This window comes from Natrix helvetica, assembly GCF_964273705.1.
Source record: "Natrix helvetica genome assembly, chromosome: 1".
In the NCBI taxonomy this organism is placed as follows: Eukaryota; Metazoa; Chordata; class Lepidosauria; order Squamata; family Natricidae; genus Natrix; species Natrix helvetica.
In genome coordinates, this window is record NC_138548.1 from 249437182 (window position 1) to 249461480 (window position 24299).

At 41.8% G+C, this 24299-nt stretch overlaps 1 protein-coding gene and 1 long non-coding RNA gene across 7 annotated transcripts in view; one reads left to right on the forward strand and one right to left on the reverse strand.

The window, feature by feature from the left end:
- LOC309382890 overlaps positions 1 to 7603 on the forward strand; it is a 26986-nt gene extending 19383 nt beyond the window's left edge. For both annotated transcript variants that reach the window (XR_014173724.1, XR_014173725.1), the window contains exons 2-6: positions 21 to 97; positions 348 to 495; positions 1347 to 1548; positions 1854 to 1970; positions 6249 to 7603. This is a non-coding gene — a long non-coding RNA (uncharacterized lncRNA). The remainder of the gene's footprint in view (positions 1 to 20; positions 98 to 347; positions 496 to 1346; positions 1549 to 1853; positions 1971 to 6248) is intronic.
- Positions 7604 to 13216: 5613 nt separating this feature from the next.
- The window catches only part of ST6GALNAC2 (ST6 N-acetylgalactosaminide alpha-2,6-sialyltransferase 2), a 57000-nt gene continuing 45917 nt past the window's right edge, over positions 13217 to 24299 (reverse strand). For all 5 annotated transcript variants that reach the window (XM_081938884.1, XM_081938885.1, XM_081938888.1 and 2 more), the window contains exons 5-10: positions 17814 to 17979; positions 17486 to 17624; positions 16300 to 16403; positions 15247 to 15330; positions 14404 to 14503; positions 13217 to 14035 (exon numbers count right to left, since the gene is read on the reverse strand). In XM_081938884.1, coding sequence (XP_081795010.1) covers positions 13868 to 14035; positions 14404 to 14503; positions 15247 to 15330; positions 16300 to 16403; positions 17486 to 17624; positions 17814 to 17979 — 761 coding nt within the window. In that variant the 3' untranslated portion in view covers positions 13217 to 13867. The remainder of the gene's footprint in view (positions 14036 to 14403; positions 14504 to 15246; positions 15331 to 16299; positions 16404 to 17485; positions 17625 to 17813; positions 17980 to 24299) is intronic.

Here is a 24299-nt window from a genome sequence, read left to right on the forward strand (position 1 = left end):
TTTATTTCCTAACATTATAGCATATCATACAGCATGGAAACATCTCAAGTCTCTGTGGATTGGGGGATATAACTCTCCATCAGCTTGCATGCATAAGGTATGTTTAAAATTTACTAGGGGTCAGTATTAGGATTTGTTTGCTGCTCAAAAGACAGGTTTGGTTTGGTTTGGTAACTTTCATCAAAGTTTAAAAGAAGTGAGCTACTGATGATACAGAGTTATCCCTGTCTGAAAAGAGAAAGTTACTCTTTTTGTGGAATTGTGGATTCTGAAGCTCAGTCCTGGAAAACGTAAAAGCAAATGTAAAAATTAAGCTGTATCTGATAATATGTCTAACTGATCCTCAGGTTGCAAGGGTGCATATATTTGCCATGGGAGTCAACTCAGGCAGGAATGCAGAGGTCACATATCTTCACTGTAAACTCTAATCCCAAGAAAATCCCTTTTTGGAGAAAAGAGAGTTAGAGATGCATCTCTTCAGATCTACATTCCAAGGTATGTGACTGCTTGGATGCTCTTGAGAGCTGCAGTTATGGAAGTTGGACACTGTTAAAGTAGAGAATTGCCATTTTCAGATATTTGGAAAATGCGAGTGATGCTCCTTGCTTCTGGGGAAAAAAACCCAAAACGACCAACTGCTCCAAAGAGATTTTCATTTTAGGCTGACATGTAGAAGTCTGGTCTGAGCTCATTGGACTTGACCGTGGTCAAGAGAACTCTTGAACTTTTCTGCTTCGTCAGTTACCCAGTAACTTTTCCATTTGTAGTCATTCTGAGGTTAATAAATATTGAAGTATTAATCAGGAAATAGTGCTTCATGTTAGCAAACATGCTGGAATGCTCTTTAAACACATCCAATGTGATGCATTCTTTTTGCTTGGAGAGTCAAGGTGTACATATTACTGTGCTGCTTGAGGATTAAGAACTCTTTAATTTGCTCCTGAATTACATTTGCATGATCTTGGGTGACTTTGGTAACTTGCTGGCAGCTTGTTCAGGGCCATGTATTTTAGTCAAGTTGATCAAATTGAATTGTGGTAGGTTTACACAATCCTTATCATGATTCGTAAATCAAGTGGTAGGGTTTAAACATTGCATTGAGACAAAACAAGGCACAACTTTGGGGTGTTCTGGTCCCTCATGCAAATACAGGTAGTCCTCATTTAACAACCACTTGTTCAAAACTACTGATGTGCTGAACGAGTGGGACTTACAACCCATACCCATAGTTGCAGCCGTTCCAGTGTCAGCATCATCATGTGATTGTGATTCAGGCATTTGGCAACTGGCTTTGCAATTAATGATATTAATGGCATGTGATCACCATTTTTAACCTTCACTTCCAGCTTCCAACAAGCAAAGTCAAAAGAGTAAGCTGGAAGGAGTTCACAAATGGCAGTCATGTAACTCGGAGACATTGTTACTAAATGGAATTCACCTAATAGCAACTGGACTGCTGGAATGGTTATCATAAGTCTGTGGTCATGTGACACTCTGCTTTATGACCATCCGGCTTAGCGGGGAAGTTCCTGGTCCCAGGGACTGTTGGTAAGTGTTCTCATTTGTTTGTACTAAGTCCACTCTGCCTTAATTTTTCAAGATCAGTCAGTGTTAATTTAAGAGTTATTTCTCCAGCTGAATTTGAACTGCTTTTCAGTTGTTTTGGCATTTGTTCACTCAAGCCTGTGATGTGATGTTATCCCTGTCTGAAAATTCAGCCATGAGGGAAAATTAATATCAGCTGAGGCTATTCACCAGGGAGTGGTCTTCTGTAGCAATTGCTTTGCAAATGATTACATTGACTTCTTGAGGTAGTTAAAATTAAACGCAGCAATTGTATTTTTTTTCTTTAGAACAATCTCAGCGTTTGCTGGTAACAAAAGCAGCACAACCCACCTCTGAAACTTTTCCTGGAAGCAGAGTTCCATGTAAGCCTGTTGGGAATGGATCTGACAAGATTACATCTGGATGTGAGTAGCACTTTGACATGGACTGGGTTTCAAAGACTCATTACACTAAATTGTGGTTGACTAGCTTGAGGACCAAGCTAGTCAACCACAGTGAATTCAGACAATTGAACAATCCAGTTTGTGGGGGTTAGCATGAATATGGCAATGTCATATGATTGTACATTGCCAGTCTTTGAAATAAAGGAAGATGTTTATGCTTAGGGTCCTTCTACCTAACTGAGTGAAAATGTGGAGTTAAATTTGGTAAGGAAGATTGCAATTATCTGTGTGTCAGCAGGATTGCACTCTAAAACCAGAGCCAAGCCAAATTTGGTGTCTGGAAGTGGCAGGCAAAAGAAAAATTGGATTTAACAATAGATCCAATCTAGCTAGGGGCTGTGGAGAAAACCAAGTGCATCCTGACGCAAGATGTCATTGGAAGCAGTGGCTTGGAATGTTGTCAACTCTTTGATTCTAAGCCCTTCCCATCTTGGTCATGTGACCCAGAGTGGAACATAGATTTCCCAGAGCATCTGTTTGCGCAAAGGCATTATTTGATTACACAGAAACTCTCCGTGCTTTTCTCCTACCTTGTAATTCTTTCCATCCCAATGGGACAGAGGAAAAAAATGTTGCAAAGGATCTTCCAAGGTTCGCTCTGTCAGCTGAATAATTCCAAAAAGGACAGATCACTTTAGGAGTGACAGTCGCAGCTAGCATCAGAAAAAACTGGGAATGGCCCAATTCTGTGCGCTGCTTGGGGAATCCAAGCATGCGTTAACTTTGTCCATTAGCCTAGAGACTGAGTTATGTAATTGTTGACCACGCCTCCTCTGACCAGGATAGCTCAGTCCAGCCTTAAAGAGATGCAAAAAATTTTCTTCTAGGATAATAGACAAAATTATCTCATTGGACTCTGATTCTTCATGCTACCAAATTTATCGTGGAACACACTTTGATTGTGGATTGTCATAGTTCGTTCACACTTGAATTTAAATAATTTGTGGTTCCTTGCGGCTCTAGCGGCCAGAGGAATGGTCGCCAGGAGGATTACTTATCGGGCGTTTGAACAGGTTTAAATCAGAAGAGAGTCGGTTTGCCACTCTCTTTCCTGATCAGTGGCCATGGTGAGTCGGTTCGCCACTCTCGAGTTGGCACGGGGGTGAACCACCTGCTTGTTACCGCCTCCCGTCCTTTTTGGTTGCCACGGAGAGAGGCAGCACGCCATTGTCTCCAGCAGGAGCGGTTGACCAGGCATCGGATGGCTGTTTCCTATCGTTTCGGAGAGTCATTGTGCTGCGGAGGTCGGTTCACCGCCATTCCTTTAGCACCGTGTTGCATCATCGCTCTAATGGAGTCAGCTCGCCCCTTTGATCAGCGGTTTGCCCTGTTTTCAGACGTGAGCTTGAGCCTTTCAACTCTCCCGTTTCCTTTCATACCTTGCTATGGCCGATCATTCTATTACCGGAGGCAGCGATAGAACTTCCAGCTCTTTCCCGCTGCACTCTGAGGCCCCTGGGCCCATCACCAGGGTGGGTAGGTCCACCACTAGGGTCTCTAGACATAAGGCGTGTGACTATCATCTGCAGCCCCAGATAGAGCTGCCAAGCGCAAAGATAAGGCCAAGTCATCAGCCAAGGTTCTTGGGCCCACTAATAGGTCCCCTCCTACCTTGGTGACTGAATGCCATTCTCCTGCTCCCTCGCTTCCTCCAGCAGGGATCCAAGACTGGTCCCCCGATCTTCCCACGCCCCCCAGGAATAAGTGCAGACAAAGGGGGTTTAGGGTCCCGATCTACCCCAGACCTTCCTGGGGTCAGCCCGATCACGATTCAGGCATCCCCACGCTCAGAGCCCACCGCCACCTTCACACCCACCACTGCAGGCCTCAGGCCCGAGAATGGGCCCGACTTTAACTTGCCCCCAGAACTTCACAACATGATTTCTGTGGCTGTTTCCCAGGGAGTGGATGCAGAATTGCAGCGCAGGGTCCAGCGCCCTGCCTCTGCCAGCCTTGCTAGAGACCTCTTATTTCCAGGCTGATCCTTCCTCACCACCACCCTCAGCTTATAGTGAAGGTTCTATTCTGGGTGAGGAAGAGGATGTTGCTGCCCTGAAGTTGTCTGATGACGACGGTCTGGTGCAAGACACACTGGCCTGTTCCGGCCTGCCTTATTTAAATCGGTTTTATATAAAGCTAAGGCAACTACCAAAATGGGAGGCGCCACCACTCAAGCTAGTACTGCTGTGGGCCTTGATTCCACAGACCGTTTTTTCGCGGAACAGGTGCAGGAACAAGACGTCATACCCTTCCCGAAGTTGTTTCTGGATGTTGTTCAGAAACAGTGGTCCCAAACGACTGCTGTTCCCCCCACCTAGTTATGGTGACAAAGCTCTATGCTTCCATGCCTGAATTGGATGAGATCCTTCAGTTCCCCACTGTGGATTCCCCTGTAGCGGCTTTGGCACTCCGTCACTATGTGAAACGTACGGCGTCATTCAGGAGATTGGAGGTGCTTTTCGTGTCTTTCCAGCCGGCATCCATGGGACAGAAGGTGTCCTCCAACACCATGAGGCGCTGGTTGAAAGCGTCTATTGCCCTTGCATACGACTGCCAATCCCAACCTGTACCCAGGCGCATCACTCCCCATTCCGCCAGGAGTGCGGCCACCATGGCAGCCTGGGCAACGCCGGCCTCGATGGAGGACATATGTAGGGTGGCGACCTGGTCATCGCCGTCGCCCTTCATCCGACATTATAAAGTGGACATGTATGCCTTGGCGGAGGCTTCCTTTGGGCGGTGTGTCTTACAGAGGGTTGTATCATCATCCACGGCCCCTGACCAGCCTACGTCCCACCCTTGAAACTCATTGTTTTGGCATGTCCCATGCTTGGATTCCCCAAGCAGCGTACAGGAGAATGACCGTTGACTTACCTAAACGGTCCTTCTATGTGCACTGCAAGGGAAATCCAAACCCACCCTCAGCTTCGGCTGGTCTGGGCATTGACATTGATTTCACACACACGCACGCAACACGTCTACTTACCTACTTACCTTCTTGTATGCTGATTCATTTGCTTCTCTTGGATCGGCTGAGCCTTCTTCGTACAAAACTGAACTATCCCGGTCAGAGGAGGCGTGGTCAACAATTACATAACTCAGTCTCTAGGCTAATGGACAAAGTTTACCCATGCTTGGATTCCCCTTGCAGCGCACATAGAAGGACCGTTCAGTAAGTCAATGGTCGATCTGGGCTAGGTCTGTGAAGAAAAACATTTCTACACCAAGTTTTCTCAATGTGTTTCAGTTGGGAGTTGGGCAGTAGCTCAGAATGCCACTGGCCACTCCAGTTTATGTCTCCCTCTCAGTCAAATGATCAAGGTTAAAATTCATGCTGCCAGTCCTTGTACTTCCCCATGCACGTGTACAGGCAAGCATAGTGGCAGTACAAGGGAAATACACATACATACCCAGAGGAAGCATTTAGACAGCCATTTGGCTCAGAGGGAGACAGTTACCCAAGTCTGAGGCCAGTGCAACATGATGACAATCTGCCAGTCCAGAGAAAAGGAGCTTAGATGAAACAGACAAAGATGCTGCAATGCACCAGTCAGGCACAGACAGTGATAATGATCCAGATTTTAAACCGGGCATGTCTGGTGAGCCTCATCTCGTAACAGTCAGAATTAAATGATCTGGTCAGAGAGCGTAGATTTGTCAAAACCAAAGCAGAACTCCTGGGTTCAAGACTGTAAGGATGGTGTTTGCTATCTCCAGGTGCGATATACACCGAGACACGTTTGAATCCTTGTGATTCAGATTCTTTTGTTGATGTCTTTTTTCCAGCTGATCTTTTACACCCATGGTGAATAAGTGGGAAAAGGGTGTGGAACACCTTTTTGCCACCATAGCTTTCTTTTCTACCCTTCCAAAGAGGAAAAATAGAAAATGAAAACATAAGACAACTAAGGAATGAAGTTAACTACATAAGGTTTTCTAGAGAGAAGAGTATTCTCTTGTGTTTTTAAAAGGAATATTTTAAGAATGTTCCATGTCTTCCCTACTTTCCAAAATGATAGGAAAATAAGGCCATGGCGACCCCCACCCTGAAAAATCAAAAAGTCATTTCCTCAAGCTTCATATGGAACGTTAAAAAAAGTGGAGCGGGTGAGTGGGGTGTGTAGAAGCCTGCTTCCCTGCGTACATATGTGCCTAAATGTATACATTTTCACAGTAAATATTGTGTAAGCAAATTGCATGTTTGAAATTCCATAATTGCTTTTGTTGCATTGTCTGTAGGTGTTTTAAATGCCATGGCATTTAAAATCTGGAGGGAGCTGAAGGTTCGAGTTTCCAACTGTCAGCCTCAAAACCTTAATGACTTGGAGAGATTCTGCAAAGAGGAGTCGGACAAAATCCCTCCTAAGATGTGGCCAACCACAAAAAACATCTCACCTCTGATTTGCCAACAAGGGTTTTGTCACGAAGTACTAAGTTATGTTTTGCGAAGAGGTGAAATACTTATTTCACTCCTTAAAATGCAAATCAATTTATAACTTCTTTGAAGTGTAATTTTCTGGGTTGTTTTTTTTTTTTTTTTTTGGTTATTCTGTTTCTACTGTTAAACCTACCATTAAAATTACAGACTGATCATTTCTTTGTCGTACAAAATCAGCAGCAGATCAAATACTCCCCCCCCCCCACTGTATGTGCCTACGTTTTCAAAGCAAATGTTGTGTAAGCAAATTCATGTTCGATGCACATACCTTGCAAAAACCGTAATTGCTTTTGTTGTGCTATCAGTATTTATTTATTTATTTTATTTTATTCAATTTATCAGTCGCGCCCTCTCCGCGAAGGGACTCGGGGCGACGTACAATCAAATATATAGGCATGTGGCATGGAGGAGGTAAATACATCAACATGTAACAATTCAAATAGAAATAAAAGCCACAAAGTTAAGATAAATAATAAAATTACAACAATTAAAACAATTAAAATACCCCAAAGATTTAAATTTACAGTTTAAAATTGCCAGGGAGGTTAGAGAGTTCTAATTAAGCCAGGCCGGCTAGTTGGAAGAGGTGGGTCTTGAGTTTCGTGCGGAAGGAGCGGAGATCAGTCGTTGTCCTAATATCTGGGGGGAGGTCATTCCAGAGGGCTGGGCCCATCACAGAGAAGGCCCTACTCCTGGGCGCCGCCCTCTGGCACTGCCTAGTGGACGGCACCCGGAGGAGTCCCTCTCTGTGAGAGCGGATTGGTTGCAGGGATGTATGGGGCAGGATACGATCCCGCAAATAACTAGGTCAGTAGGTATTTTAAATGCCATGGCATTTTTTTACATGTAAAAAAGTTGTTTATTTTTAAACAAACAGACAAAAAAACGTAAAAACTTCTTCCATTACGTACACTGTGTCGGTTGGTTACAAGGTTTTTGTGCATCCTTTCCATAGTCATCACTTAAACTTTATATAAAGTCACATATTGTCAATCAAGTATGTTTATATACATTGTTATTATAGTACTTCATTTATTTGACTCACTATTATTTCCTCATTTTAAACAAAATACTCTTAAATATTGGTTCATTTATATTGTCGTAGTTCATTACAACATCTTCAATATATCCAATAATAAAATATTTTTATACCCTATTCTGATTCATTTTTGGTAACATTCTCTAATGTTCAATTCCATGTGTTTTTTTAATCTAACCACAGATAAGATAAATCCCATATAATTATTTATCTTCTCTAATTTCATGTCAACTTATTCATTTCAGCACATTCCATTGTTCATATCATCAATCAAATATATAGATATACAATTATTATGATTATAAAACATTCAGTGAGTATAACTATTACCTCTTTATGTGAAACATGCTAAATTTAAAGTAAATTATATATTATGGCATTTCATTACATCATACAATGGTATTACATCTTTATATTCTCACAGTTTATGTAAAATTCCATATTATCCCTCTAGTATATATAGATTATTATCATTGTTAATCATTGTTTTTCTACGACGCCATGGCATTTTTCAAGACCAAACTAAGGGTTATGTCAGCAGACACAGTGTAGGTTCTTAATTTGTGATTCTGAGGTTTGGAGATCCTCTTGAGATGAGTAGTTGGGGTCTGCAAGAACACACAAAAGGAAAACTCCTGTATTAACTCTGTTCCCAAACTGCTGGCTATCAAGATTTTATCAGCAGCTCTTGCCTTGGTTTTGTATTCCAGGACTGCAGCCTCACTTTGCATTTGTATAGTTAGCAAAGGGTAGCTTGGTAGTGTTGTAGAGCATCCAGCCATACTGAGTTGATAACGTGTCCTCATGTCAAAGAGTGGGTGATGGAGTGAAATTCATGTATTAATGGTATCCACCACCACCCCTTAATTTCTTACAGCTAAGGTATACATTGCCCATTTAAAGAAACAGAAAGGTGAATATGAGTGGCGCGGATAATACCAGAAATGTACTGGGAAGGCAAAATTGCAAAACTCTGCCCCACTTATTTTGGCCATGTCACTGGGAATTCACTGGAGAAAATTAGAGGTTAAAGGAAATCAGGCCGCCAAAGAACACCGGCTGGATACCATTAAGGCTGACACCAAGCACAGCAGGATTGGATGATGTGGAGAGACCTGGCCCATAGAATTACCAAGGATCTGACACGATTATAGATCAACAGATCTATAAGGTTTTAGTATGTTTATTAAAAAGGTTTGGGAGAAAGTTTCAATAAAATGTTATATGTACACTAACTTTTTTTTTAAATGACGGGTATAATCAGAATAGAGCAGGATACATTTCAGCAATATTTGTTGGTTTTGAAAATGGCTCGATCCTTTTCTCTGTTGAAGAAAGATAGCTGGATAATAGCTGGAGGCCATTAAAAGATTATACAAGATCTCTCTTGTCCTGTAGTTTGTTACCAGTCACGTCCATCAAGGAAGCCCTCAAGATTTACTATCACTCTGACACTTCATGTTCCCAGATAACTAGAGATGTGTTACCCCTGATCTGGAGGTGAAGTAGCCAAGTGAATAATTATTTCATTTAGGGCTTGCCAACCATGTTACATAATAGGCAGAAAGAGTCTGGACACTATTTTGTAATGCAATTCTGGAGCATGCTGGGCATTAACCATGTTGATGTTATTATTTACTCTACAGTACAATGTTCCATAAAACAATGCTGCTGGATATGTGTGCTGTTCTACCTAAGCTTTTTGCAAGTTGAATATCTCTATTGCAGACTGGTGGGGGCAATGGATGATTACATTTGTGAATCAAGGTTGGAACCACTAATTTCCTCAATGAAGACAGTCTCTAAACAATGCCTGAGGGTCTTCAGGCCAAACTTATTATGAGAACCCTTGTGTTTGTGATAAATGAGGACAGTGGTGGCTGTGGTATTGTGTGCTGGCTTGGAAAATGCTGCATTATTGCGCACTTCTTTTTATCTTAGTAGAGCAGGACTCCCAGAAAACAGTTAATGGGGCAGGATTGAATGCCTTTTCTGAGTAGGGTCTGCTCATTCATTTTACAATAAGGAGCGGAAAACACCAGTTTTTCTCTTCTTCAGTCAGGCCTTCTTTTTGATTTAATCTATTCAGTCAGGAGGACAGAAATTTCTATTCCTCTCCCTCCCACCCTCCACCCCATGAAAAGAAACAAAAGCAGAAAGATCATTCAACATTTATGCAATTACACAAAGTGGGGACACGTTTCAGGTTACATCCATCTATTCCCCTTATGTGCTTGCAACCCTCTGTCACTAGCCATTACTTTTCAGCAGAACAAAGACTTGATTCTGATCTTCTCATTGCTATTTACACTTACCTTACAGAAACAAATGCAAGGTGTTTGCAAGGTTACTTGTGTCAACATCCCTTCCTTTTGCTTCTTGGAACCTAGCGGTTGTTTAATTAGCTTGAGTGGAAGCTAATTCCCCTCTCACTAGGTACATTCCCTCAAACGCCACCATCCTGGCACTTTGCAATGCTTTCTTGCTCATTTAATGACTTCATTTCTAGGTGAGGCTGTGCATCCTATGAAACAAAGCATGCACCCTGTGCAAGGGCAGAGGGACGACAGGTTGCATAATGCACCCGGATAGCAGTCGGGTTTTTTCCCCCTCTTCTCCATTTTTCGTTTTTTTAAAAACCTATTTGGTGACCCGTATTTCTCACCACTTCTCAACACTTAAATTTTGGGGTTTTAAACTGGTTTTAGAATTGTTTTTAATTATTTAATTAGTTTGGGTTGTATATACAGACGGTATGTGTGCGTTGTTTTGTCTGATGTTTTATGTTATGTTTTGTTGTTTTATACACGAACGGTCTGTATACCGCCCCGAGTCCCTACGGGGAGAGGGGGCGGTCTATAAATTTAATAAAACCTAAACCTAAACCACAAATTCTGCTATGGCCTCTGGGCAGATGCCTCCAAAATGTTTCCAAAAACAGCAACTGATTTTTTATTTTTTTTAACCTGAGAGCAGGTGAATATGATTACATATAGGAAATTGTAAGACAAATAAACTTTAATAATCGTTAATAATTTTTTTAATAAATTTGAATTATATTGCTCAGCCCTTTTGGGGGGGATTCCATTCCCACTTCGTTTGGATGAGATCAACTCTAGTTTCTTATTCACAGGCCTTGAAGAAGCTTCATCCTAGGGGGGGAAAAACGTTATACCATCTTGATATAAAAAATACTGTTGGCTTTGACCCTATGCCAGCCTTTTAAGAGATATAATCATACATGTATGTGGAAATGACTTCTATCGAGTTTTGATTAAATCAATAAGTGGATTGAAGTAAACAAAGACACAGATCATTATAAAAACTTGACATAAAGTCAGCATGTTGTAATAGTCATTCCAATTTTCTCGAAATGTTATTTAAGACACCATGGAGAAGAGAAAAAGACTGGGAAAGCAATAAAGGAAAACAAAGAAGTGAAGATTCTACTAGTTCGCAAATTGAATGCATTTTATAGCCTCTTGTTGCATAAAGCTTTGAATTCCTAAATTTAAAAATTTGGAATTCAGAATCTGCAGCCAGTTCTATGCTCCATTGGGGGCGGAGGGGGGGGCGTGTCTCAGCATCCTGAAATTGGAAATTATGTGGTGTTACATTGCAGGGACAGTGTCAATTTTGAATAATATATGTATAATAACAATGAGAAAATTATATAGCGGAAGAAAGGGTTTTAAGGCAAGACCTTTTTATGGTGGTTTCATGTCTCAATGCAGCTGTAAAAGCAGCAAGCAGTTTTACAAAAAGTAGCCAAATGGGACCCTGATGCTAGCAGCAAACAAAAACAAACCCAGTTTTCTATTTGCTTCCAAAAGAGAGGAGATGCAGTGGAGTGGCACATGTCTAGTGTGACCCACCTACAGTACAAATGATACTTAACAAACTCTAGGAGAATTCTTGGACTGGAACAATTGGATTCAGAACAATGAGAACAAATGAAGGATTACAGAAGTTATCACATCACAATGGTAGGCAATTTGCAGTCCCAGCCTCCCAAACCACCTTTATGCAACCACTGAGATTGTGTGAAATTGGCAACAGTATTAACTGTCATTTCATGGCAAGGAACACTTAAGGCAAAAGACAAAATCCTAACTGCTCTGAAAAATTTAGCGAAGAAAACATAGATCCTAGTCAAGGTAAAGGTTCCCCTCACACATATGTGCTAGTCGTTCCTGACTGTAGGGGGCGTTGCTCATCTCCGTTTCAAAGCGAAAGATGTCTCCATGGTCATGTGGCCGGCAAGACTCAACACCGAAGGCGCACAGAATGCTGTTACCTTCCCACCAAAGGTGGTTCCTATTTTTCTACTTGCATTTTTATGTGCTTTCGAACTGCTAGGTTGGCAGAGGCTGGGACAAGTAGTGGGCGCTCACTCCGTTATGTGGCGCTAGGGATTCAAACTGCTGACCTTTCAGATTGACAAGCTCAGCGTCTTAGCCACTGAACCACCGTGCCCCTTGTCTAGTCTCGTTAGAACATGCTTAATTTGAATTAAGTGCATTATAAACAGGTCCACAACTCAAACTGTTGGGAACCGGGCTGTGCAAGTGGGGGAGCATATAAAGCTTCATTTGCACATGGGCAGGATTACATTATGTATATGAAACCATTCCCCCCACCCCCCATCTGCTGGTGGTCCAGAGAACCACTGCATTATACTATTCTAGATCTGTGCTACTTGACCCAGCCAATTGACCTTATCAGGCCTGGTCTTTTGGGAAAGTAAGTCCTCCTAGTAGTCAGTCAGCTCCTTTCTATTGTGATCTCCTTTCTTTGAGGGTTCCTATTGGGGTTTCAAAGATTTCCATCTGAGATGGAGTCCTAGACTGGTCTCATTTTCACACCTATGGATGCAAGAATTGGAAACAAGTAAGAGTGATACTCTGGAACTTGTAGTGGGCAGTAGGAATAATACTGAGGGATAGGAGAAAAAGCCACAGCCAAGGCCAGTCAGATAAATGAAATCTTGAGTTTGGGGCAGAAAAGTAATTTGAGAAAGCACTTCAGATAGAACTCTGGTTCTCATTGAAGATAACGGGAGGAGAGAGAGGGGGGTGCATCCAGACATGCGAGATTCTTATACTATAATAGTATTATGGGCATTCCTAACATGGATCAGCTGAAGGGCTGATAGGTGTCAACCTCCAAAGGGAGGAAAAATTAAAGACCAGAAAAGTGAGAAATTCCAACTTCCTTTACAATATCTGGTAAGGCTAGTTATAATGGCCACTGGCAGACTCTTGTGCTGCCATACAAGGGGAGTAGGTTGTTTGGAACAAAGGATAACTGTAACAGGCAGTATTATGAGAATAATCATGTGCCACAGGCCCACGTGCTTTGCTTTAATACGCCACCTCCTGATCATCCCTCTTGTTTTTTCTTTCTAGTGTTTTCCCAAAGGGCAGGGTCAATTTTTTTTCCAGATCGAGTGCTGATCAATTGATTATGAAAGGAATTGATTGACCAGTTTGTTGCCAGAGTCTTGACATTTTGGCCTGAGGGAGTGACTGGCCCAAGGTCACCCAGCTGATTTTCATGATTAAGGTGGGACTAGAACTCACAGCCTTCTGGTTTTAGCCTGGTGCTTTGATCAGTAGACTAAACTGGCTGTTTTTATTTATTCATTGGAGGGCTCTTTTGCTTTTTGATATTCCAGAGGTGTCAAAACATGTGTTCTCCACCTCTTAAAAGAAAACTGAGTCATTTGAGTAACAGTGACACTCAAATTTATTGCTGCTTTACATATAAATACATTTAATAAGAACACTTGGTTAGGTTTGCATCTGCAACTGTCCCTTTTCCCAAGCCACAATTTGTCTTTAGAGAAATCCAGGCTACTGAACATTTAGAGAACTATTGCCCACAACTTTCTTAGCACAGATTGATTTGAACATCGTAATAGTCAATAGTCTTGACTACCGACTGGACAACATCCAGTTAGAAGGTTGATCTCTCCCACTGTGGAGGTGGAAGAATTACTCAGTACCATTGCACTTGATTGTGAAAACAGAAGGGGGCCAAATGTTTGTACACCTCAAAGGATCCCTGAGTTCAGGTTTGTGATGGATGAGAGAGATCTATATAGTCCAAGACAGACTGGTGAAGATGCCCCTTCTTAATAGAAACAACTATTGTAAAGCAGTAATTTTGCTGCATCGTTGTTAACAGCAGATGGGTTTGTCTGTACCAAATCCAATGGGAATGATTCCCAGAGTCCTCGACTGTCCAATATGCTTGGAGTGTGTGCTGCTGATCAGTTTCATTTCTGGACACAAACAAAAAAGGGCTCCTCTTCATGAGAAGAGCGCTCATACAAAGAGAGTCAAGAGAAGATTTTCACCCCCACAGAATAGCTCATCTTCATCGCTGATAGAGCTTCATGATGCCAACTCGATGCAAGCTCTTCCATAGCTCGGCTTCTAGTAACATATCATGATTGGCATAGAACACCAAGGGCTTTTTCTCCTGCTCGTAGTAATGATCCGAAAACAACTTGTAATTCTCTGTGATGAATCCATAGGCACTGACCTAGCGAAGGAGAGGAAGTGAAAGGATGAGCAAGGGACAGGCATGGACCAAGAGATATGGTTTTTCATGCTGGTTGCTTACATGGCCAAGGAATTTCCCTTGGAGAAACAAAGCTGCATCAGATGGAATGTCAGCCAGCATGAAGTAGATGCCCAAGTGGCACATGGTTTGGAGTAACAAACAAAAAAGCAACATTCCCATTTCCTCCAAAGCACACAAGTGGAATTAGTATACCTTGGAAGCAAAAGACAGGTCTGCCATTTGACGCCTCTCTCCTTTCACTGTTTTTTGTAAGGTACCAATTCACCCCACCAGTAGTTTTAAATCTCCACTACCAAAAACTGGAAAAGGGGACACTGAATTATTACCTGATCACAACTGTGTAGAGCTGTTAAAAGCATAAGTGCTCCAGTGCTGGGCATGTAGAGATGGCCAAACTGAGAATTAATCATTTCTGATTTTAAAAACCTGGGAAGAGAAAGAGGGAGGTTCAGCAGAAATTTTAATGGAAAAATCAGAATACTTTGATCTTTCCTTAGTTTCCATATGTTAGAAGCTGGCAAATAGGAAGGTTTCACGTGTCCTTGACATGCTAGGTTTGCAAACTGACAAAATCTGATATGGAGTGTTTTCAAATGCCTGCTTTCATGTTTGTATTATTGGAGGGGAGGGGGGTTGTCTTTAAATATCATTAGGGTTTCCAGGCCAAAAAGAGTAGGCGTTTTGAACAAAACCCAAATATTGGATACCCTAAGGATGAACTGGTATATAATACATGCATCTGTGTTGTTGCTTGCTTCTGTGCTATTGTTCATATCAGTCAATAAAATATTGAAATCCCCTTCTCAGCCTTGCCCCTGCCCTAGGTATGTGAAAAGTTATGTGAAAGGTACATAACTTTCAGAGTTATGAGGTGGCACAGTGGTTAGACTGCAGTACTGCAGGCTACTTCAGCTGACTGTTAGCTGCAGTTCGGCAGTTCAAATCTCACTGGCTCAAGGTTGACTCAGCCTTCCATCCTTCCGAGGTGGGTAAAATGGGGACCCAGATTAGGCTGACTCTAAACCGCTTAGAGAGGGCTGTAAAGCACTGTAAAGAGGTATATGAGTCTAAGTGCTATTGCTATTCATACATAAATGGCTACTCAGTGAATAATCAACTGCTCTTAACATCAAGTTCTGTTGCCGCAATAAAAAGCTCAAAAACATCACCTTTCTTTTAGATAATGCATGAATTCTGGGTGCAGCATCTTGAATTTCCCTGCAGATGCCTCGGATCCAAAATATTTCCAAGGGCTATGGAAAGAAAGAAAAGGAAAACAAAGCGTTAGTAAACACTTCTATGATTAAGCAATTCAATTAACCCCACAACTGGAAAGAAATTTAAGCGATTAAACAATAGCACTCCTGGTAGTGAATCTGAAACAACAGATGTTCACAGTGGGGGGGGGGACTCCAAATATTCAAGATGGTTTGGAGCCTAGTGTCAAGATATCAAAGGGGACCACCGATGCTGCCCATGGAGGCCTCCACTCCGACCCATCAGGATACCAAGCCTTCCCAATCTAGCTAAATTTTGTCATCAACATCTTCCAACAATCTCACTTTTTCCAGCTCAAGAAAGAGGCACAAAAGAGAGGGTAGTGTGGCATGCAAGGACAGTTATCCTCTTGCCCCTTTCTTTCTATAACCTGTGCGATCAACAGGGTGATTTATAAGGGACACAGGGGAGTTATGCATGATGTTTTGTGTTGTTGTTATATGTGCATGTAAGACAGAAATGCCCATTCCAACAACAGTCTCTGTGATGCCCTTCCCAGTTATGTTACCATATGTGACTCTGTGGTGTAGAAAACACTCTATATCTAAAGAAACGTGCTGGGTTGCCCACAGTTTAATCTGCTTTGTAAATGGAAAGTTTTTAATATAGTGGATATTTCTGAAAAGGGAGAGGAACATAACACAGGATGCAGATTAGGATTAACATAATCCAATCCCTAAAAGTGAGAGAGAGTGGTGTGGATGAAAGTTCGTTCTCCAAGCTTGTGGGTTCCAAACGTTTCGTTACCAGGCTAAGTAACATCCTCAGCGGAGTTTAGGGGATGTCAGTGTTCTTCTGTTTATAAGGGCTTTCATGGGGTCAGTAGACACTGTGATGGTGAGGTCACATGCTAAACCAGAAGTTTAAAAACATTAAAATAATACTGCATGTGGTTCATAACCATTAAGTTGAGGAAGAAGAATTCTGCAAGCAGAATTACTTACATATCACCCTTGTCATAGCCCTCCGGGACAGGACTGCCCAAAATGGCAGACCGAAGCATGATGTAGTCTCGTACATTTGATGGAATGAAAATGTATTGTATGCCCTACAATCAACATAAAGGGAAATGTAAGCATGAGGTTTGACAAAGGAAAATATGTTGCAGGGAAGCATGTATAATTACAGCCATTTATGTATACCGTTTCCCAGATAAACCATTTTCTAGCTCTGTGGCTCAGTGGCTAAGACGCGGTTCGAATCCCTAGCGCCGCATAACCGAGGGAGCTCCCATTACTTGTACCAGCTTCTGCCAACTTAGCAGTTCTAAAGCATGTAAAAATGCAAGTAGAAAAAAAGGGAAACACCTTTGGTGGGAAAGTAACAGTGCTCCTTGCGCCTTCGGCATTTAGTCATGCCGGCCACATGACCACAGAGAGAGACATCTTCGGAGAGCGCTGGCTCTTTGTCTTTTGAGATGGAGATGAGCACCACCCCCTAGAGTCGGGAATGACTAGCACATACTGTATGTGTGAGGGGAACTGTTACCTTTACCTTTATCTCTCTTCCCAGTTTTTACTCCTTGTACAATAAATACTTAATGGGCACTGTATAGCCATAATTTGATTGTTTTTGAAAGCCTTCACGTATGCTTAAATAGCTGAATTAATTCAGGAAATCTTCGTATTGATGCTGTTTTAGCATCAAGCCTGAAAATCATACAAGATTTTTAAAAGTGAAGCTGGAAAGACTTGTTGTTCTGCCTTCAACCTTCCTGGACTGAAAAGCATTCTACGGGCAATAAACTGCAAAACCAGCTACCCACATTAAAGCAAACGTGACTGAAGTTAATAGTACTTTAGTCCTGCAATTAAGAAGAATATTTGTAGCTCAGGGTTAAAGCTTAGGAGTCCTTGGTGCTCTCTGAGCTTGCTTGTTTTCTTGCAGAAGTTTCATTGCGGAAACTGACAAAGAGCCATCAGTGAACAGCCCAACCCCCAAAATCCCCAAGATTACCCACACAGACAGGCAAGTCACCAGAATATAAACTGACAGCAAACAGCATCCCTTACTAGCACTGATGATGCTACCTAGTTAGGGTAATGAAGCGTCTGCAAGAAAACAAGCTCAGCGAACACCAAGGACTCCTCAATCCTGCAACTGAAAAGAAGGATGTAGTTGTGCTTTTACTTTTCCCTGTGGGATCTGTGTGAAGCCATATTCTGCATAAGCAACAAGGGAATTCTTCATAGTGTTCACGGTAAAGCCATAGAAGGAAGTCTTGGTCCCAACGTCTTCCTCAAAACCTTTGGTGACTGCCCCATTAAGCCTGTAAGGAACAACAGAAGCAAAGACTCAAGAATTTATAGTTGTCAACAAAGCACAACTAAGTAAATAACTCAAATGTCTGAGATTTTATTCTGAAAGTTTTAAGAGCATGGATCTTGTGGGTTTATTAAATCTCCATAACCGCCCCAAAATGGTGCCTTTGTCCCTTTCAAAGGAAGAGGGTTTCTACCTGAAGACAAAGTCATGAGCATCTATCTTCTTCCCTTGGCGAGACCCATTCAAAATTCCTCCATTCCCAACCACCGCACAGCTGAGGCAACAGTTAAGGAACCTGGTTTCATCGACTAGCTGACTGTGGACAGACTCAGTGAGAAGCTGCACCGTGGATGCAATAACTGCAGATTAAAACAATGCAATGATGCAAGTTAGGAAAAAGTCCGAGCAACAACTCCAGCAAGAGAGTGAAAACATTACCTATAGATTCAGGCCAGCAAGAGAAGTAAGCAGAGGGAGCTACACCGAGATTAAGTACCATGAGACAGGCAAACCCCTCAATTCAATAGCTGAATACAAGCTATTCAGAGAACCCCACACCTTTCTTTTTTATTTATTTTTTATTCTAAACACTTATACACATTGACAAAAACATACACAACACTTACAAATAACATCGGAACTACGCATTCCTTCTTACAGCAGATATCTATCAGTGGATCTTTACAAACACTATTTCCCTCTCAATACATTCTAATTTTACACTTATAGTCCTATTATTTCTCATTCTTTTGCTTATCAGTCAGTCTTTGTTCTTCTTCTATTACTATATAATGTTTCCTACTTTTGTTAATCCTACTTTTCCTACATTCTTATCTCTATTTCCTACTTCTTCTATACTACAAATTACATTTCCCAAATTCTTATTTCCTATTTCTATCTTCTAACCACTTATACCATTTTTCACCCACACTTTTCATCTCATTTGGAAATGGGACATTTTAGGCTACATCTGAGGGAGAGAAAGACCATTTTGTGGTTATGGACCGCGTTGAGCTCTATAAGGTAATCCTCAATCTATGACCATTTATTCAGAAACCATTTGAAATTACAATGGTGTTGAACATTATGTCTGGTCCTTGGAGTTGTGTCATCTCAGCATCCTCAATCATGTTTGTGATTTGGGCGCTTGGCAACCTGTTCCTACTTATGATCAGCTGTAGTATTCTTCAATCATAATTTGCAACCTTTCCTGCTGGCTTCCCCAGAAAGTCAAAGGGGAAGTCAGCAGGGAAGGTCGCCAACTCACTGAGATAAGTCTTCCCCACATGCACACCCTCCCCCAGTCCCTCTATGCTTCCACACCAGCCACCCAAGACACCCCCATGTACCCTGCCTGGCCTGTGCCACACCCTCACTGACCCAGGACTCTCACACATACCCTTGCACATGCTCTCCGACCCACACTGCATCTCTGGTGCTTCACCATGCTCCCTATCCCATCCAGAATTAGTCATTTATCTGCCTGCCAGGACTTGAAACTTTCTGCTGGCTTGTCCACTGATTTGATTGTAGGAAGGCGGCAGACAATTGCCTTACCTAACAACCACAGGATTCAGTTAATGCCAACAGCCAAGACTATTTCAGGGATTGATTACTGTTGCTAAGCTAGGTAGTTGCACTTTATGACTGCATTGATACAGCCGTGGTGATGCAGTGGTTAGAATGCAGTACCCACAGTTCGATTCTCACTGGCTCAAAGTTGACTCAGCATTCCATCCTTCTGAGGTCAGTAAAATGATTGTTGGGGCCAATATGCTGACTCTGTAAACCGCTTAGAGAGGGCTGTAAAACCCCATGATAGCAGTATATAAGTTTAAGTGCTATTACTTAATCACAGAAATTCCAGTCCCAATTGCCATTATAAATTGAGGAATATTTTTTGGTCAATACCAGAACCATGAATTGAGCCATGAAATCATTTGCAACCAATGCAGTGCCTGCAAGATATGTTAATGCAGCTAGAACTATCCCTCTCTGTTTGTAGGTGAGATTGTTGCATTTTGCATCAATGGCAGGATTGGAATTGTTTGCAAAGCAAACTCATATAGCAACATTATAACCAGAAGCCAACATGGGTTTGTCAAAAACAGGCCACTGCAATCTTACTGCATTCTTTGACAAAATGACTAAATTAGTGGATCAGACAAATGCTGTGGACATAGTACACTTGGACTTCAGTAAGGCATTCAACCAAGTAGATCACAACCTATATATATATACACATAGATACATACATACTGTATTGCCAAAAGTATTCGCTCACCTGCCTTTTCTCGCATATGAACTTACTGTGACCTCCCATTCCTAATCCATAGGGTTCAATATGACGTCTGTCCACCCTTGGCAGATATAACAGCTTCAACTCTTCTGGGAAGGCTGTCCGCAAGGTTCAGGAGTGTGTTTATGGTAATTTTTGACCATTCTTCCAGAAGCGCATTTGTGAGGTCACACACTGATGTTGGACGAGTTTACGTGGCCTACCACTTCGTGGCTGAGTTGCTGTTGTTCACAAACATTTCCACGTTCTTATAATACAACTGACAGTTGACTGTGGAATATGTAGGAGCGAGGAAATTTCATGAGTGGATTTGTTGCACAGGTGGCATCCCATCACAGTTCCACGCTGGAATTCACTGAGCTCCTGAGAGCGACCCATTCCTTCACAAATGTGTGTAAAAACAGTCTGCATGCCTAGGTACTTGATTTTATACACCTGTGGCCATGGAAGTGATTGGAACATCTGATTCTGATTATTTGGATGTGTGAGCGAATACTTTTGGCAATATAGTGTATATACTGTGTGGTGTGTGTGTGTGTGGGTGTTTGTGCATATTCGAATCCCAGTAAGGGTATGGCTAGCTGATGAGAGCTAAATAGCTCGAAATGGATCTATACTAGTCTCCCTTTATTTTATCAGCACAAATACAACACAAATATAAAAAGGCAACATTAAAAATAACAATATGGGTTTCTGCCTGGATGGTTTTCTGTGATGAGCCGAAAGGACTGAAAGGGGGAGGAGTGAGCTCCCTCCCATATTTGGTCATACCAGGGGTTGTAACACAAACACATACTTATTTCCCTGGCTCAGCTGATAAAGGAGGAGAAGCCTGTGGCATAGTGGCTAAGACTCTTGCCTAGTGTATAATACAGCCCAGGTTCGAATCCCAGTAAGGGTATGGCTAGCTGATGAGAGCTAAATAGCTCGAAATGGATCTATACTAGTCTCCCTTTATTTTATCAGCACAAATACAACATATATATATATATTTGTTTTCGTAGATTTTCACGGGTGTAGGTATGCTGGTTTTGTTGTATTCGGGTCTTTTCCTGTGTAGGATTGAGATTGTCTTGGCAACGTTTCAGCAATATCTCACTTGCCATCTTCAGGCTTGGGCTTAAAATGGGATCGGAGCTGCCATCTTTCTGTAAATCTTGGTGGGAGGGGATGGGGTGCTGGCTTTGTTTCAGTAAGTGGAATGATTGGTTGTGTGGTTGTATCATGATTGGTAGATTGGTGCTGATTGATGCTGGCTGTGTGTGCATTGTTGTTTTGTATTGTAACGGCCTGGGTGGTGGGTGGTGTTAGTTTGTTGAGTAGGGCTGGTTTCCAGATGTTTGGTAGGCGGGAGATATCATCACGTTTATTCATGTTGTGGGGGTGTTTCTCTATTTCGATGGCTTCCATAATTATTCTCTTGTTGAGGTGCTCTGTTTTGGAGATTAACCTGGCTCCTTCAAAGTTGATTTCATGTCCTGTAGCTTTAAGGTGCTGGAAAAGGGAGGAAGTTTTTTCTTTTTTTCTTACTGCGTTTTTGTGTTCTGTGATGCGTGCATTTATCCTCCTGTTTGTTTGTCCTATATATGTTGCCGGGCAGATTTTGCATGGCATTTCGTAGACTCCTTGGTTTTCTAGCTGGATTTTGTCTTTGGGGTTTCTTAAAATGTTGGCTATTTTTTGGTCAGTGGTGAAGGCTGTCCTGATATTGTGCTTGTGGAGAATTTTGTTGATTTTATCTGTGGTGCCTTTGATGTAAGGGAGGAGGGCGATGCCATTGTCCTGTTCTGTGTCTTGGTTTTTTGGGGGAGTCTCCTTTTGGATTAGATTGGTGATTGTTTTTCTTTGGAATCTGTTGGAGATTAATACATTTGTAAGTTTGTGTAATTCAGTTTTCAGGTGGTCTTTGTCGGCTAGGCGTTTGGTTCTGGAGATGAAGGTCTTGGCTACAGAGTTGATCTGTGCAGGGTGGTAATGGGATTGTGCATTTAAGTAGCGGTTGGTGTGTGTTTTTTTCTGGTAGATGGTGTGTCCTAGGGAGCCATTGGGTTTTTTTGTAGATTAGGACATCCAGAAAGGGAAGTTGGTTGTTTGCTTCTATTTCCATGGTGAATTGTATTTTGGGGTGTAGGCTGTTGAGATGTGTGAGGAAGTTGTCCAGTTTTTCTTTCCCATGTGGCCAAATCACGAAAGTGTCATCAACATATCTAAGCCAGAGTTTGGGTTTGTGTTCAGATTTGTCTAAGGCGTTGGTTTCAAAATGTTCCATGTATAAGTTTGCAATGACAGGTGAGAGGGGTGATCCCATGGGTGCTCCTTCTATCTGTTTGTATCTTTGTCCATTATGGATGAAGTATGTGTTGGTTAGGCAGTGGTTGGTCAGGTCCAGGATGTGTTTAGGGGGGTTGTGTTTGTTCTGGATGGCTGTCAAGGCTTCTTTTATAGGCACTTGGGTGAAGAGGGATATGACATCGAAACTCATATATATATGTAATGTGTGTGTGTATGTATATTTATATATACACATACATACATACATACATACATACATACATACATACATACATACATACATACACCATTTACGGTGTATATATACGGTATATGCAGTATATACGGTGTATGTGTGTGTGTGTGTATATATATATTCATAGATTTTCACGGGTGTAGGTATGCTGGTCTTGTTGTATTCGGGTCTTTTCCCATGTAAGATTGAGATTGTCTTGGCAACGTTTCGGCGAGGTCTCACTCACCATCTTCAGGCTGGTTTTTTTGGCTTAAAGCGTGGTCGGAGCTGCTTCTTTCTATAAATCTTGGTGGGGGAGGGGTGGAGTGCTGGCGATGTTTCAGTAAGTGGATTGATTGGAAAAAAAACTTCCTCCCTTTTCCAGCACCTTAAAGCTACAGGACATGAAATCAATTTTGAAGGAACCAAATCAATCTCCAAAACTGAACACTTCAACAAGAGAATAATTATGGAAGCTATTGAAATAGAGAAAAACCTCCACAACATGAATAAACGTGACGATGTCTCCCGCCTGCCAGACATCTGGAAACCAACCCTGGTAAACAAACGAGCCCCACCCACCACCCAGGCCGTTACAACACAAAACAACAATGGACACATAGCCAGCACCAAGCAGCACCAATCTACCAATCATGATACAGCCACATAGCCAAGCAATCCACTTACTGAACCAACGCCAGTACTATCTACATCTACATGGAGAGAAATGTGCAGCAAGTTAAGGTTTATACTTAGGCAAGAAAAAACAAATGCCCGAATACAAAATAGATGGTACCTGGCTCAATAACAGTAACAGTGAAAGCAATCTAAGAGTCCTAGTGAATGATCATTTAAATATGAGCCAGCAGTGTGCTGCAGCTGCCCAAAAAGCTAACAGTTCTAGGCTGCATAAACAGAGGGATAGAATCAAGATCACAGGAGGTGTTAATACCACTTTATAATGTCTTGGTAAGGCCACACTTGGAATCTTGCATCCAGTTTTGGTCAACATAATATAAAAAAGTTGTTGAGACTTAGAAAGAGTGCAGAGAACAACAGAGATGATTAGGGATCTGGAGGCTAAAAAAAAGGAAGAACGTTGCAAGAATTGGGTGTCTCTGGTCTAGTGAAAAGAAGGAATAGGGGTGACATTTTAGCAGTGTTCCAATATTTGAGAAGCTTTCACAAGAAGGGAGAGGGCAACCTATTCTCCAAAGCATCAGAAGGCAGGACAAGAAGCAAAGAATGGAAACTAATTAAGGAGAGAACCTAGAAGTAAGGAGAAATTTCCTGACAGAACAATTAATCAGTAGATCAGCTTGCCTCTAGAAGTTGTCCCCATCACTGGAGATATTTAAGAATTTGTCTGAAAGAACATGGGGGTTTCCTACTTGAGCCAGGTTGGACTAGAAGACCTCCGAGGTCCCTTCCAACTCTCTTATCCTGTAATATTGAAGTAGTTTAGGAATGATGATGTGAGTCATAATTGAAATGAACACTTAATTCCTATGTGACCCTACAAGACATCCATGAATGTACACTATACAGATATATCTATGTTGTATACTGGACAACACAGTTTGAGCATATTTAATGGACGTAACTAATACTATTTTTATTAAAAGATATACTGATGTCCGCTATGAACAGTATTTTTGTGTCGGGAATCTTTTTAAGTCTGAGTAACAATCTTTGATGAATTATATGCCTCAAAAATGATTAATGGTTCCAGTCCTGCTTCTAAAATGTCAGGCACTGAACTTCAGCTTTACTGCTTTAATAATTCCTTTTGAATTAGCATGAGGTCCTGCAAGGAGTGGTGGTGTAAAGAATTTCTTTGTTCTTTCCTACTCTTTCTTGGCACTGGGGCTACC